This window comes from Pararge aegeria, chromosome 22, assembly GCF_905163445.1.
Source record: "Pararge aegeria chromosome 22, ilParAegt1.1, whole genome shotgun sequence".
NCBI lineage: Eukaryota > Metazoa > Arthropoda > Insecta > Lepidoptera > Nymphalidae > Pararge > Pararge aegeria.
This window is the reverse complement of record NC_053201.1, coordinates 14,961,377-14,979,253: the sequence shown is the minus strand read 5'-3', so window position 1 is coordinate 14,979,253 and position 17,877 is coordinate 14,961,377. Positions and strand designations below refer to the sequence as shown.

Below are 17,877 nucleotides of genomic sequence, written 5' to 3'. Positions count from 1 at the left end.
TAACTTTTATTAAGGAACTTTTCTATGTACTTCGAGATCGAAGTACTTGTCAGGAAAGCCGAGATAGGAGAGATTATGTAAATTATTCAGAACATATAAAAGAATACACATAAAACAAAACAAAACAAAACAAAAAAAAAAATATTTTGTTGGTAGAATAGAATAGAATATGATTATGTATCAGAACAATACATATAGGGAAAATTACTACTGAATAACTAAATGAAATAGTTTATATGTTGGGTTGTGTGAAGAAAAGTATTAGGAGTCAGCTTAAATGTTGTGGGTTAGGTTAGGTTAGAGATCTTTCAGTATGATGTTGAGAGAAGTTCTTAAAAATGATATAAATAAAATACAATTATGTATAAACAAAATAATGTTGCTGCTGCAAAGGAAAATATATTAGTTGCATTATAAATAATTAGATTATATTCTGTTAAACAGGTGGTTTAATTGATGTTTAGATTGAAATAATCTTTGAATAATAGAAATAACAATTAAACATAAACCTTGGCTTTTATGATGAGATGATAAAAAAAAAAGATGTAAACTAATAGAAATAATTCCATCTTAGCGTTTTTATATTAATTTACTTATATTTATCTTATATATTACTTGACTTGGACAGTGGAAAAAATATGAATGTCACCAGTGGGTGATGATGTTATTGATATCACTTGAGAGTGATGAAGTTGTTGATATCACCAGTGGGTGATGATGTTATTGATATCACTTGAGAGTGATGATGTTGTTGATATCACCAGTGGGTGATGACGTTATTGATATCACTTGAGAGTGATGATGTTGTTGATATCACCAGTGGGTGTTGGTGTTTTGGTATATATTGGATTGACTATTAGACTGTACCGATTGCATCTGTGACTAAATGAGACTAACAATGTTAATGACAGAATTTATGGGAAATACAATTACCTGTGTGGATATTTTGATAAAGTTGGACTAGAGGCAAAAGGATAAATTGTTTGAGATTTATATTGAGATGGAAATATTTGGATTGTGATTGTACATGTTAAAATGTACAAGATAAATGAAAATGAGTATTTTTGATTTACATTGTTGAAAATTAATCATTTTACTTTATTAGAAGTATTATATTGTTGTAATATGTAAAACGGTGTGGAATTTTAATGAAATTTTTTTTTTTTGGTCTCTTTCACTTTTGTATAAAATGTTTTGATTATGCCTATCTTTTGATAGAATATTGTTTACAGTTTATTGATAAAAGTGTATACAGAATGTAACTGATTTGATGATATTTGTGCTTATATACCATTTAAACTAACGTTATAGAGGTGTACATAAGATTATGTACTTGTTAGGATATTCTATGTACCTAAGGACTTATGATACAAAACATATACCTAAAAAAGAATAACCCTATGTACTTCGAGAACGAAGTACTTGTCAGAATGGCCGTGTTAGGAAATAAGGAATTACAGCACTTTATCTATGATAAACCCGATGATTATATTAAATATATCAACAAATAATAGTTTGTATACTCATTGACAATGTATTGAAAATAGAATAATGGACTTTAGTAGACTGTCAAATAAAAGTATAGGATCTATGGCGGGGGACGCGGGTTTGACAAGTTAGATTGGCGGCAAAGAAAAGTGAGGACGGATTTAAAATTAATGAATGGAGAATAGAAGATTAAGTAAAGTATTGTGGATAGAACGTTACAAATTGGGAATAGATGATTTATAATGGAAACGACATACTTAACGAAATATTGTTGTGGCAAAACAAGAGTCGTATATACTGGTGATGGAGTTGAGATAAGTTGTTAAAAGTTGTTGGTACTATGGTTGTACCTGATGTAGCATCAGATAAGTATATCTCATCCTTTGGTTTATTTAGGTATCATATATGGAGCCCTAGCATAACTTTATACCGACAGTTTATGTAGCAGAGGTTGCTCTATACAAACAACTTGTTCCAAAAGTCCTGATGTTATAAGTGATAATAGTAGTTATGTTCGACCTGTCTTATATGTCTTGTATCAAAGGGCCTAGCGTTATTACATATGACAATGTTGTAATTGTGTTTATAAGTTGTTTTAATTGATTGAATAAAAGAGCAACGGTAGAGTTTCTTGCCAGTGGTCTTCTCTGCCGAAGACAGCATTCCGAACTGGTAGTAGAGTCATTTGAAGGTAACAAGTAATATGAATTATAGAGAAGCCTAATATACAGTATTAGAGTCAGTCTAGTTGTTTTATTTCACTCCGTGGGAAGTCAGGTTTATAGAGGAGAGACCCACAACACTGCTCTAAAGCTGGTTGGTGGGCTTTAATGATGTCTTTTATAAAATGAATACTTTAATATGAGAAACTAGGTATTTAGCTTCAATAATAATGTTAATTAATGAAAAATCTAAGTGCCATCCTGAACATTGTTGGTATTGAAAGAAATATCTGACTACCATGGCTTTCCATTCTTTATATTTTTTTAGCAAGCGCGTGTGTCGCGAGTGCACCGCATGCGCCGCGCTGCGCGCACAGCCGCCGCCCGCGCCGCTGCACTCGTGGGAGTGGCCGGTGGAGCCTTGGTCGCGGTTGAATGTTGACTTTTTAGGTCCGTTTCGTAATAAATATTATTTAGTTATTTTAGATGCTCATTCCAAATGGTTGGAAGTGGAACCAGTGCCAAATACTTCGGCAGCTACCGTTATATCTTGCCTGCGCAAAATATTTGCCCGGTTCGGTCTATGCAAGGTCATTGTGAGCGACAATGGTCCACCATTTTCTTCATCCGAATACTTACATTATTTGAATAAGAATGGAATCAAGCGAATATTAGTCGCCCCATATCATCCATCGAGTAACGGTGCAGCTGAAAACGTTGTTAAAACTGTAAAGCTAGTATTAAAGAAGGCTATAATCGAAAACGTGAATTTAGAAAAAGCGTTATGTACATTTTCATTTACATATAGAAATACAGAACATTGTACCACTCAAAAAGAACCCTCCGTAGCACTTTTGGGACACAGGTTACGCGGCAGGTTAGATCTTTTACGACCGAATACCAGAGATGTCATTCGCGATAAACAATCAAGTCAAGAAGAACGTCGCGGTGGCTCATTGCGAGAAATGAGCACTGGAGACCGGGTTCTGGTCCGGAACTATAATAATAATTTAGTAAAATGGAAGGAAGGTGTAGTGTTGGATAGAACCGGTCCCGTCTCCTATGTTGTCAAAACAGACGATGACAATCGTACTAGTAGAAGACACGTTGATCAAATACTTGACAAAAATTATAAAAAATCTAGGTATACTTTAACAGGCATGGTGGATAATGAAAACTCGGGAGAAAGAGAGATGAATGATGAAGCGTTCAAAAGTTTCGATAATTCTGTTGTCGGTTCGTCTCCTGTAACAGATACAGAAAATCAGCTAGTAAAGGCACCTTCACCTTCTCAAGCGATTCCCAATACGAATAGTCCTCTTCGTATGGCATTAAGACCGCGGGTCAAAAAGATGATGAAATTGTAATTAATTAAGTGATGTAAATATTTAGTTTTTTTTTATTGGCTTTTATGTAAATCCAATAGTTAAATTTGGAGAAGAGCAGTGTAATGTAGGTAGTTTAATAATTAGCCCGCACTTCATTATGTTGTTCTACCAATAAACCATTCTGCGATAGTCCGTCGTTTTATTAAGTACATTACACCCCCTACCTCCCCCCGTGCGGGGTACAATATTGATATGATATTAAAAAAATACCATTAATAAATAACATAATAAAAGACCACCACTTTTATAGAGACATAACGCCACATAATTATAAAAAGTATAGTGTGTGGATCTAATCAACCACCACTGGCACCAGACCCTCAATGCCCTTAAATTTTACCTCGTTAAAATATTTAAAGTGTACTCATTCCGATTGCGAGACCTCGTAAGAGTCCCGTATCGTTATTTTTCGTCACTACCTACCCGTACCTCCCCCCTGTGCGGGGTACAATATTGATATGATATTAAAATAATACCATTAATAAATAACATAATAAAAGACCACCACTTTTATAGAGACATAACGCCACTGTGTGGCGCCGCCATCAGTCTCCTTAGACTCGGTACTTTGTCGTCGCCGTCGACTTCGCACCTTCGCCCCATATAGTAGTGGCGCGGCGCGACGGGCCTAATGTGTAAGTGAAAAAAAAAAAAAAAAAAATTAAATTAATTGTTATTTTACAATATCTTCTAATATGAATAAGAGTACTTTGTATTGGTACGTTTTGTTTTTTGTTTTTTTTTTTTTAAACGGAACTGAACCTAAGTGACCGGTCTGCGGCCGGGCACCCGTCTTATTCATGTTCTAACCTAACCTAACCTATCCAAACCTTTTAAAACTAGTTTGGATTCCTTTAGACCTCAGCCCACCGGCAACTACGACTAACTAAACACTGATCTAGCTATCTGGCTTTCATCAGTGCATCAACAGCAGCATAACTAGTATTAAAATAGTAATGAGTTTTTATTAATGCATATATTCACATTAAATCTTGAATCTAAAGTCTAAAGGTGTCAAAACTAGATTTAGTTTAGGTTAGGTTAGAACATGAATACGAGGGGTGCCCGGCCACAGGCCGGGCACTTGGGTTCAGTTCAGTCAAAAATTATATATTATTTACTATTATTTATATTTGAATGAGAATGAAAAATAGCAATTATTTTGAATAGTTTTCAAAATGAGACAGACGGGTGTGGTAGGGTAAAATCTCCAATTTAAAGTTCCCTTATTGCGTATATGTTATGTGTGTTTGCATAGTAGTTTACTATAATGGTAAGCGGTTCGTGTAACGATCTTGCGCGTCTATATTTACAAGTGTGTGGGCAGTTCGTGTATTGATTATTCGATGACGAGACCTCGTAAGAGTCCCGTATCGTTATTTTTCGTCACTACCTACCCGTACCTCTGCTGCCTTCCTTGGATGTGGTAGCAGTTTCTCAGGCTCCCTCACCGGAATCGAACCCTGATTCCCCGTTACCCGCGACAAACAATGGTAGTCGCAGAAACTCATTCCGATTACGAGACCTCGTAAGAGTCCCGTCTCGTTATTTTTCGTCACTACCTACCCCCCTACCTCCCCCCGTGCGGGGTACAATATTGATATGATATTAAAAAAATACCATTAATAAATAACATAATAAAAGACCACCACTTTTATAGAGACATAACGCCACATAATTATAAAAAGTATAGTGTGTGGATCTAATCAACCACCACTGGCACCAGACCCTCAATGCCCTTAAATTTTACCTCGTTAAAATATTTAAAGTGTACTCATTCCGATTGCGAGACCTCGTAAGAGTCCCGTATCGTTATTTTTCGTCACTACCTACCCGTACCTCCCCCCTGTGCGGGGTACAATATTGATATGATATTAAAATAATACCATTAATAAATAACATAATAAAAGACCACCACTTTTATAGAGACATAACGCCACTGTGTGGCGCCGCCATCAGTCTCCTTAGACTCGGTACTTTGTCGTCGCCGTCGACTTCGCACCTTCGCCCCATATAGTAGTGGCGCGGCGCGACGGGCCTAATGTGTAAGTGAAAAAAAAAAAAAAAAAAATTAAATTAATTGTTATTTTACAATATCTTCTAATATGAATAAGAGTACTTTGTATTGGTACGTTTTGTTTTTTGTTTTTTTTTTTTTAAACGGAACTGAACCTAAGTGACCGGCCTGCGGCCGGGCACCCGTCTTATTCATGTTCTAACCTAACCTAACCTATCCAAACCTTTTAAAACTAGTTTGGATTCCTTTAGACCTCAGCCCACCGGCAACTACGACTAACTAAACACTGATCTAGCTATCTGGCTTTCATCAGTGCATCAACAGCAGCATAACTAGTATTAAAATAGTAATGAGTTTTTATTAATGCATATATTCACATTAAATCTTGAATCTAAAGTCTAAAGGTGTCAAAACTAGATTTAGGTTAGGTTAGGTTAGAACATGAATACGAGGGGTGCCCGGCCGCAGGCCGGGCACTTGGGTTCAGTTCAGTCAAAAATTATATATTATTTACTATTATTTATATTTGAATGAGAATGAAAAATAGCAATTATTTTGAATAGTTTTCAAAATGAGACAGACGGGTGTGGTAGGGTAAAATCTCCAATTTAAAGCTCCCTTATTGCGTATATGTTATGTGTGTTTGCATAGTAGTTTACTATAATGGTAAGCGGTTCGTGTAACGATCTTGCGCGTCTATATTTACAAGTGTGTGGGCAGTTCGTGTATTGATTATTCGATGACGAGACCTCGTAAGAGTCCCGTATCGTTATTTTTCGTCACTACCTACCCGTACCTCCCCCCCGTGCAGGGAGTGGGTAATTTGCGCGCCTGCTGCCTTCCTTGGATGTGGTAGCAGTTTCTCAGGCTCCCTCACCGGAATCGAACCCTGATTCCCCGTTACCCGCGACAAACAATGGTAGTCGCAGAAACTCATTCCGATTACGAGACCTCGTAAGAGTCCCGTATCGTTATTTTTCGTCACTACCTACCCCCCTACCTCCCCCCCCCCGTGCGGGGTACAATATTGATATGATATTAAAATAATACCATTAATAAATAACATAATAAAAGACCACCACTTTTATAGAGACATAACGCCACATAATTATAAAAAGTATAGTGTGTGGATCTAATCAACCACCACTGGCACCAGACCCTCAATCCCTTAAATTTTACCTCGTTAAAATATTTAAAGTGTACTCATTCCGATTGCGAGACCTCGTAAGAGTCCCGTATCGTTATTTTTCGTCACTACCTACCCGTACCTCCCCCCTGTGCGGGGTACAATATTGATATGATATTAAAATAATACCATAAATAAATAACATAATAAAAGACCACCACTTTTATAGAGACATAACGCCACTGTGTGGCGCCGCCATCAGTCTCTTTAGACTCGGTACTTTGTCGTCGCCGTCGACTTCGCACCTTCGCCCCATATAGTAGTGGCGCGGCGCGACGGGCCTAATGTGTAAGTGAAAAAAAAAAAAAAAAAAATTAAATTAATTGTTATTTTACAATATCTTCTAATATGAATAAGAGTACTTTGTATTGGTACGTTTTGTTTTTTGTTTTTTTTTTTTTTAAACGGAACTGAACCTAAGTGACCGGCCTGCGGCCGGGCACCCGTCTTATTCATGTTCTAACCTAACCTAACCTATCCAAACCTTTTAAAACTAGTTTGGATTCCTTTAGACCTCAGCCCACCGGCAACTACGACTAACTAAACACTGATCTAGCTATCTGGCTTTCATCAGTGCATCAACAGCAGCATAACTAGTATTAAAATAGTAATGAGTTTTTATTAATGCATATATTCACATTAAATCTTGAATCTAAAGTCTAAAGGTGTCAAAACTAGATTTAGTTTAGGTTAGGTTAGAACATGAATACGAGGGGTGCCCGGCCACAGGCCGGGCACTTGGGTTCAGTTCAGTCAAAAATTATATATTATTTACTATTATTTATATTTGAATGAGAATGAAAAATAGCAATTATTTTGAATAGTTTTCAAAATGAGACAGACGGGTGTGGTAGGGTAAAATCTCCAATTTAAAGTTCCCTTATTGCGTATATGTTATGTGTGTTTGCATAGTAGTTTACTATAATGGTAAGCGGTTCGTGTAACGATCTTGCGCGTCTATATTTACAAGTGTGTGGGCAGTTCGTGTATTGATTATTCGATGACGAGACCTCGTAAGAGTCCCGTATCGTTATTTTTCGTCACTACCTACCCGTACCTCCCCCCCCGTGCAGGGAGTGGGTAATTTGCGCGCCTGCTGCCTTCCTTGGATGTGGTAGCAGTTTCTCAGGCTCCCTCACCGGAATCGAACCCTGATTCCCCGTTACCCGCGACAAACAATGGTAGTCGCAGAAACTCATTCCGATTACGAGACCTCGTAAGAGTCCCGTATCGTTATTTTTCGTCACTACCTACCCCCCTACCTCCCCCCCCCGTGCGGGGTACAATATTGATATGATATTAAAATAATACCATTAATAAATAACATAATAAAAGACCACCACTTTTATAGAGACATAACGCCACATAATTATAAAAAGTATAGTGTGTGGATCTAATCAACCACCACTGGCACCAGACCCTCAATGCCCTTAAATTTTACCTCGTTAAAATATTTAAAGTGTACTCATTCCGATTGCGAGACCTCGTAAGAGTCCCGTATCGTTATTTTTCGTCACTACCTACCCGTACCTCCCCCCTGTGCGGGGTACAATATTGATATGATATTAAAATAATACCATTAATAAATAACATAATAAAAGACCACCACTTTTATAGAGACATAACGCCACTGTGTGGCGCCGCCATCAGTCTCCTTAGACTCGGTACTTTGTCGTCGCCGTCGACTTCGCACCTTCGCCCCATATAGTAGTGGCGCGGCGCGACGGGCCTAATGTGTAAGTGAAAAAAAAAAAAAAAAAAATTAAATTAATTGTTATTTTACAATATCTTCTAATATGAATAAGAGTACTTTGTATTGGTACGTTTTGTTTTTTGTTTTTTTTTTTTTTAAACGGAACTGAACCTAAGTGACCGGCCTGCGGCCGGGCACCCGTCTTATTCATGTTCTAACCTAACCTAACCTATCCAAACCTTTTAAAACTAGTTTGGATTCCTTTAGACCTCAGCCCACCGGCAACTACGACTAACTAAACACTGATCTAGCTATCTGGCTTTCATCAGTGCATCAACAGCAGCATAACTAGTATTAAAATAGTAATGAGTTTTTATTAATGCATATATTCACATTAAATCTTGAATCTAAAGTCTAAAGGTGTCAAAACTAGATTTAGGTTAGGTTAGGTTAGAACATGAATACGAGGGGTGCCCGGCCACAGGCCGGGCACTTGGGTTCAGTTCAGTCGAAAATTATATATTATTTACTATTATTTATATTTGAATGAGAATGAAAAATAGCAATTATTTTGAATAGTTTTCAGAATGAGACAGACGGGTGTGGTAGGGTAAAATCTCCAATTTAAAGTTCCCTTATTGCGTATATGTTATGTGTGTTTGCATAGTAGTTTACTATAATGGTAAGCGGTTCGTGTAACGATCTTGCGCGTCTATATTTACAAGTGTGTGGGCAGTTCGTGTATGGATTATTCGATGACGAGACCTCGTAAGAGTCCCGTATCGTTATTTTTCGTCACTACCTACCCGTACCTCCCCCCCCGTGCAGGGAGTGGGTAATTTGCGCGCCTGCTGCCTTCCTTGGATGTGGTAGCAGTTTCTCAGGCTCCCTCACCGGAATCGAACCCTGATTCCCCGTTACCCGCGACAAACAATGGTAGTCGCAGAAACTCATTCCGATTACGAGACCTCGTAAGAGTCCAGTATCGTTATTTTTCGTCGCTACCTACCCCCCTACCTCCCCCCGTGCGGGGTACAATATTGATATGATATTAAAAAAATACCATTAATAAATAACATAATAAAAGCCCACCACTTTTATAGAGACATAACGCCACATAATTATAAAAAGTATAGTGTGTGGATCTAATCAACCACCACTGGCACCAGACCCTCAATGCCCTTAAATTTTACCTCGTTAAAATATTTAAAGTGTACTCATTCCGATTGCGAGACCTCGTAAGAGTCCCGTATCGTTATTTTTCGTCACTACCTACCCGTACCTCCCCCCTGTGCGGGGTACAATATTGATATGATATTAAAATAATACCATTAATAAATAACATAATAAAAGACCACCACTTTTATAGAGACATAACGCCACTGTGTGGCGCCGCCATCAGTCTCCTTAGACTCGGTACTTTGTCGTCGCCGTCGACTTCGCACCTTCGCCCCATATAGTAGTGGCGCGGCGCGACGGGCCTAATGTGTAAGTGAAAAAAAAAAAAAAAAAAATTAAATTAATTGTTATTTTACAATATCTTCTAATATGAATAAGAGTACTTTGTATTGGTACGTTTTGTTTTTTGTTTTTTTTTTTTAAACGGAACTGAACCTAAGTGACCGGCCTGCGGCCGGGCACCCGTCTTATTCATGTTCTAACCTAACCTAACCTATCCAAACCTTTTAAAACTAGTTTGGATTCCTTTAGACCTCAGCCCACCGGCAACTACGACTAACTAAACACTGATCTAGCTATCTGGCTTTCATCAGTGCATCAACAGCAGCATAACTAGTATTAAAATAGTAATGAGTTTTTATTAATGCATATATTCACATTAAATCTTGAATCTAAAGTCTAAAGGTGTCAAAACTAGATTTAGGTTAGGTTAGGTTAGAACATGAATACGAGGGGTGCCCGGCCACAGGCCGGGCACTTGGGTTCAGTTCAGTCAAAAATTATATATTATTTACTATTATTTATATTTGAATGAGAATGAAAAATAGCAATTATTTTGAATAGTTTTCAAAATGAGACAGACGGGTGTGGTAGGGTAAAATCTCCAATTTAAAGTTCCCTTATTGCGTATATGTTATGTGTGTTTGCATAGTAGTTTACTATAATGGTAAGCGGTTCGTGTAACGATCTTGCGCGTCTATATTTACAAGTGTGTGGGCAGTTCGTGTATTGATTATTCGATGACGAGACCTCGTAAGAGTCCCGTATCGTTATTTTTCGTCACTACCTACCCGTACCTCTGCTGCCTTCCTTGGATGTGGTAGCAGTTTCTCAGGCTCCCTCACCGGAATCGAACCCTGATTCCCCGTTACCCGCGACAAACAATGGTAGTCGCAGAAACTCATTCCGATTACGAGACCTCGTAAGAGTCCCGTATCGTTATTTTTCGTCACTACCTACCCCCCTACCTCCCCCCGTGCGGGGTACAATATTGATATGATATTAAAAAAATACCATTAATAAATAACATAATAAAAGACCACCACTTTTATAGAGACATAACGCCACATAATTATAAAAAGTATAGTGTGTGGATCTAATCAACCACCACTGGCACCAGACCCTCAATGCCCTTAAATTTTACCTCGTTAAAATATTTAAAGTGTACTCATTCCGATTGCGAGACCTCGTAAGAGTCCCGTATCGTTATTTTTCGTCACTACCTACCCGTACCTCCCCCCTGTGCGGGGTACAATATTGATATGATATTAAAATAATACCATTAATAAATAACATAATAAAAGACCACCACTTTTATAGAGACATAACGCCACTGTGTGGCGCCGCCATCAGTCTCCTTAGACTCGGTACTTTGTCGTCGCCGTCGACTTCGCACCTTCGCCCCATATAGTAGTGGCGCGGCGCGACGGGCCTAATGTGTAAGTGAAAAAAAAAAAAAAAAAAATTAAATTAATTGTTATTTTACAATATCTTCTAATATGAATAAGAGTACTTTGTATTGGTACGTTTTGTTTTTTGTTTTTTTTTTTTTAAACGGAACTGAACCTACGTGACCGGCCTGCGGCCGGGCACCCGTCTTATTCATGTTCTAACCTAACCTAACCTATCCAAACCTTTTAAAACTAGTTTGGATTCCTTTAGACCTCAGCCCACCGGCAACTACGACTAACTAAACACTGATCTAGCTATCTGGCTTTCATCAGTGCATCAACAGCAGCATAACTAGTATTAAAATAGTAATGAGTTTTTATTAATGCATATATTCACATTAAATCTTGAATCTAAAGTCTAAAGGTGTCAAAACTAGATTTAGGTTAGGTTAGGTTAGAACATGAATACGAGGGGTGCCCGGCCACAGGCCGGGCACTTGGGTTCAGTTCAGTCAAAAATTATATATTATTTACTATTATTTATATTTGAATGAGAATGAAAAATAGCAATTATTTTGAATAGTTTTCAAAATGAGACAGACGGGTGTGGTAGGGTAAAATCTCTAATTGAAAGTTCCCTTATTGCGTATATGTTATGTGTGTTTGCATAGTAGTTTACTATAATGGTAAGCGGTTCGTGTAACGATCTTGCGCGTCTATATTTACAAGTGTGTGGGCAGTTCGTGTATTACACAGTGACCATATAAACCACGTAAATCGAAAATCCGTCTGACAGGAGGTTTCGTACAACGGGATTTCAAAATCCAACGACTGTTATAAGCAAACGACGTACATTTTACGTCCATGGGATGTACCTGGGGAGTATTGCTTTCATTTTTCTTATGTTAATAACACTGCCATAACAATATCCTAGTTGATAACCAATTCCCTACTTCAAATTTTTGTTTTATTTTGTTATTCTCGTAACACTCACGAGAGACGTCCCTCCACACACTTAGACAGACTCATTCTCGCTTTACTTGACGGATTTGTGGAAGTATAGTTGAAGAATTAATTAAACTGTCTCAGACAAAAATACACAACCAAATAAACCTTATTTTACAAGTTGTGATTCAAAGTTTTCTTTGCTAAAATTGCTATTTCTATCACTTAAAGATATCCCTAATTAGTATGTTATTGTATTTCCTAGTATACTATCTGTAATATTCCTTAGTATTTATCTCTATTTCCTATAACTTTTTCATAATATATATACATATATTTTTGATCCTTTTCTCTTTCTTCTGTAGGTTATCTAATTTCCTTCACTCACATATACTGTTTGCTGTGTTTCAGGGCGAAGTGCTATAAAATGATGCCAACAATGCTAACCAGAAGAGCGGCTGCATTGCAAGAGCAATTAAAACTTAAAAATGCCCTCAGTGAACTAAAGTCACTGAAACAACTAAATGCTGATTTAATGAGGGAACAAGATGACAGTGAAGTGGAAATGAGATCAATTATTGCCAAGAACTCCCAGCTAAAGGGTGAACTAGCTGACCTACATAGCGCTCACACTCTGGTCTTAGAGGAGCGCAACCAACTCCAGGAGGCAGTGCGTTCTTTTAACCAATGCATATCTACTTATGATGAAGCTTTAGGAAGAATTACTATGTTGGAGGGTGAATTATGTAGCGCACATAAAACTATTGATGACCTTCAGTCACAATTACAAAATGTTGAAATGCAATCAACAAATAACTTGTATGATGAACTACTTACTTCATCCTCAACAATGCCAGTGTGCATCGATCTGACTTGTGATAGCCCTTGTGTTAAAAAAACCAAGCCTCAAATAGATCTCCCCTTTTTAAATAGCCACAATAAAATAAAAAAATACATTAGAATTAGTAAAATAATAAAGAAAACTCAAAAATTAGTAAAAAACCAGAAGAAAAGCAGTGAAAACCTGATACTAAGAAAAGAACGTTCAGTTTTGTTAAATAAGTTAAATACCTTTTCTCTTTCTTTTCAAAGTAGCAGGGAAAAATATGAGAGTGAAATCCAAACCTTAAATGATGTTATTCAACAGCTGGAAGACTCACTTAAAACTATGACTATTAAATATGAGCTGTCAAAAAAGCAGATTGATGAACAAATTCTGGCAGCTGATGAGTTGTTAGCTCTAGGTACCTACAATAGGGCTCGTTTTGAGTCATTGGCAAATAAATGTCAATGTTCTCAAGATATACCTACGGCTAACCTAGACTTAAGTAGTAGTATTTTGTCCTCTAATAAGCTAGAGACCTGCCAAGAGCAGTGTGAAAGTATTATTCCTGTCACTACATCCTTAGATTATAATTTATCAAGTAAGCATAAAAAACACACTTTAGTAATTTCAGACAAGCTAGGTAAAGGTTTTGGTCCTATTATGAACTGTTACCTAGATCACTCAGTGACTAATAGATGTTCACCGGGGGGCTAATTTAGACTATCTTATTGATAGTTTGAACATAGACAGTTTAGATGTAAATAAAAATGTTATATTTTTGTTAGGAGACAGCTTAAATGTAAAAAAGACACAAATTATAAGATGTGTAGAAAAATTGCTGGCTTTGCATGAAAAATCTAAATGTAGATTTGTTATGTGTGCCTTTCCGTACTGTGGCACACTTAGTTCTAAGCGAAATAAGCAAATTTATAATTTAAATTTATTAATTTATAACTTGACATGCCGTCATAGTGAGGCCGTTTTTTATTTTGATGTGAATAAATTTATTTCACCACTGTTATTGACTAGGCATACTTTTTATCTGTCAAAAAAATGTAAGCAACATATAGCCTCATTATTAGCTTACAATTTAAATGATACAGTTACAAGTGTTGTAACTAAGTCTATTGACAACTTTACAAATTGTACTTTAGGTACCAATATTTCTGATAATGACCCAAGTACTTGTTCAAGTACTAAGAAAATTTCTTATAATTATTTAAACTAGATAGCCAGACAACGGAGAAGCTCTCCAATATGAACATTGTACATCAAAATATACAGAGCTTAACCAGCAAAGAAATTGAAATAGAACTGTTTGTGGAAAAACTCAATATACACATTCTGTGTATTACTGAGCATTGGCTCACTGGTGCACATCCAGCAGTTATCTTAAGGAATTTCAAAATGTCAAGTGTGTTCTTCAGAAGGACTGCAATTCATGGTGGGTCTTTAATTTTTGTACACAATAATATAACTTGTAAGGAGCGAAAAGACATAGTTAGTCTTTCTGTTGAACGCACTGTAGAACTATCTTGTGTGGAGCTGGAGCGATTTATAATAGTGTGTATATATCGTCCCCCCTCAGGTGATTTTAGCCTTTTTGAGGATGTAATGGAAGATGTGCTTAAGCGATTGTCTGTATCCACAAAAAAAGCAATAGTATGCGGGGATTTTAATGTTGATATTTTACTTAGTAATGCAACTACGACTAGGTTGCTAAACTTATTTAAATGTTTTAATTTAAATTATGCTTTTAGTGAACCTACTAGAATCACAGCAACCTCAGCATCGTGTTTAGATAATATTTTTCTCAACTGTGATATCTTAGGTAAATCGATAATAACCAACTTAAGATCAGATCATTGTGGCCAACAAATTACTGTTTTGAATAATATAAACAAAGATAAACATATCGTCAAGTGTAGGCCGATAACTAAGAGCAAATTGACGCGATTCAAAGGTGAAATATCATCCAAAATTCCTGCCCTTGTCTTTAAGAACGGTCATCCTGACAGCATTTATGGTACGCTCTTTAATATTATAGAAAATGAATTTAACAAAATATTCAATTTCAAACATATAGATTACTAATGATAAATTAGTGACATCTGCATATCGTCTGCGAAAGGTGCAGAAGTCATTTGTGGGATTGAGTATACGCTTTTATAATATGATTCCTAAGGTAATTTTGGACCTACCAATCCATAAGTTTAAATAATGTGTTAAAACACATTTATTACAGCGAGGTTATTATACAATTGATGAGTTTCTTAATGACAAGGTTGCTTGGAAGCATCCGGCTCCGCTTTCATCTCTCACAAGATAGAAAAATGAATGTTAAAATATAAAATGTAAATTTTTGATGTTGGAAAAGAGCAACTGCTGAGTTTCTTGCCGGCTTTTTCTCGGTAGAATCTGCCTTCCGAACCTTTTCCTTTCCTTAGGTTCATGCTCTAACCTAACCTAACCTATCCAAACCTTTTAAAACTAGTTTGGATTCCTTTAGACCTCAGCCCACCGGCAACTACGACTAACTAAACACTGATCTAGCTATCTGGCTTTCATCAGTGCATCAACAGCAGCATAACTAGTATTAAAATAGTAATGAGTTTTTATTAATGCATATATTCACATTAAATCTTGAATCTAAAGTCTAAAGGTGTCAAAACTAGATTTAGGTTAGGTTAGGTTAGAACATGAATACGAGGGGTGCCCGGCCACAGGCCGGGCACTTGGGTTCAGTTCAGTCAAAAATTATATATTATTTACTATTATTTATATTTGAATGAGAATGAAAAATAGCAATTATTTTGAATAGTTTTCAAAATGAGACAGACGGGTGTGGTAGGGTAAAATCTCCAATTTAAAGTTCCCTTATTGCGTATATGTTATGTGTGTTTGCATAGTAGTTTACTATAATGGTAAGCGGTTCGTGTAACGATCTTGCGCGTCTATATTTACAAGTGTGTGGGCAGTTCGTGTATTGATTATTCGATGACGAGACCTCGTAAGAGTCCCGTATCGTTATTTTTCGTCACTACCTACCCGTACCTCCCCCCCCGTGCAGGGAGTGGGTAATTTGCGCGCCTGCTGCCTTCCTTGGATGTGGTAGCAGTTTCTCAGGCTCCCTCACCGGAATCGAACCCTGATTCCCCGTTACCCGCGACAAACAATGGTAGTCGCAGAAACTCATTCCGATTACGAGACCTCGTAAGAGTCCCGTATCGTTATTTTTCGTCACTACCTACCCCCCTACCTCCCCCCCCCGTGCGGGGTACAATATTGATATGATATTAAAAAAATACCATTAATAAATAACATAATAAAAGACCACCACTTTTATAGAGACATAACGCCACATAATTATAAAAAGTATAGTGTGTGGATCTAATCAACCACCACTGGCACCAGACCCTCAATGCCCTTAAATTTTACCTCGTTAAAATATTTAAAGTGTACTCATTCCGATTGCGAGACCTCGTAAGAGTCCCGTATCGTTATTTTTCGTCACTACCTACCCGTACCTCCCCCCTGTGCGGGGTACAATATTGATATGATATTAAAATAATACCATTAATAAATAACATAATAAAAGACCACCACTTTTATAGAGACATAACGCCACTGTGTGGCGCCGCCATCAGTCTCCTTAGACTCGGTACTTTGTCGTCGCCGTCGACTTCGCACCTTCGCCCCATATAGTAGTGGCGCGGCGCGACGGGCCTAATGTGTAAGTGAAAAAAAAAAAAAAAAAAATTAAATTAATTGTTATTTTACAATATCTTCTAATATGAATAAGAGTACTTTGTATTGGTACGTTTTGTTTTTTGTTTTTTTTTTTTTTAAACGGAACTGAACCTAAGTGACCGGCCTGCGGCCGGGCACCCGTCTTATTCATGTTCTAACCTAACCTAACCTATCCAAACCTTTTAAAACTAGTTTGGATTCCTTTAGACCTCAGCCCACCGGCAACTACGACTAACTAAACACTGATCTAGCTATCTGGCTTTCATCAGTGCATCAACAGCAGCATAACTAGTATTAAAATAGTAATGAGTTTTTATTAATGCATATATTCACATTAAATCTTGAATCTAAAGTCTAAAGGTGTCAAAACTAGATTTAGGTTAGGTTAGGTTAGAACATGAATACGAGGGGTGCCCGGCCACAGGCCGGGCACTTGGGTTCAGTTCAGTCGAAAATTATATATTATTTACTATTATTTATATTTGAATGAGAATGAAAAATAGCAATTATTTTGAATAGTTTTCAGAATGAGACAGACGGGTGTGGTAGGGTAAAATCTCCAATTTAAAGTTCCCTTATTGCGTATATGTTATGTGTGTTTGCATAGTAGTTTACTATAATGGTAAGCGGTTCGTGTAACGATCTTGCGCGTCTATATTTACAAGTGTGTGGGCAGTTCGTGTATGGATTATTCGATGACGAGACCTCGTAAGAGTCCCGTATCGTTATTTTTCGTCACTACCTACCCGTACCTCCCCCCCCGTGCAGGGAGTGGGTAATTTGCGCGCCTGCTGCCTTCCTTGGATGTGGTAGCAGTTTCTCAGGCTCCCTCACCGGAATCGAACCCTGATTCCCCGTTACCCGCGACAAACAATGGTAGTCGCAGAAACTCATTCCGATTACGAGACCTCGTAAGAGTCCAGTATCGTTATTTTTCGTCGCTACCTACCCCCCTACCTCCCCCCGTGCGGGGTACAATATTGATATGATATTAAAAAAATACCATTAATAAATAACATAATAAAAGCCCACCACTTTTATAGAGACATAACGCCACATAATTATAAAAAGTA

At 37.3% G+C, this 17,877-nt stretch overlaps 2 protein-coding genes across 2 annotated transcripts; both read left to right on the top strand.

The window, feature by feature from the left end:
* The first annotated feature begins 2,449 nt into the window (after nt 1-2,449).
* On the top strand, nt 2,450-3,517 carry LOC120633579 (uncharacterized protein K02A2.6-like). The gene has a single exon (XM_039903787.1). It carries the CDS (start codon nt 2,450-2,452, stop codon nt 3,515-3,517), a length of 1,068 nt encoding a protein of 355 aa, XP_039759721.1.
* A 9,138-nt stretch (nt 3,518-12,655) lies between these two features.
* Nucleotides 12,656-13,519, top strand: LOC120633578 (myosin-2-like; the record flags this gene model as incomplete). Its single annotated transcript, XM_039903786.1, has 1 exon — nt 12,656-13,519. A coding segment is annotated over exon 1 (864 nt), but the record flags the coding sequence as incomplete, so codon positions are not given.
* Between the last annotated feature and the right edge of the window lie 4,358 nt (nt 13,520-17,877).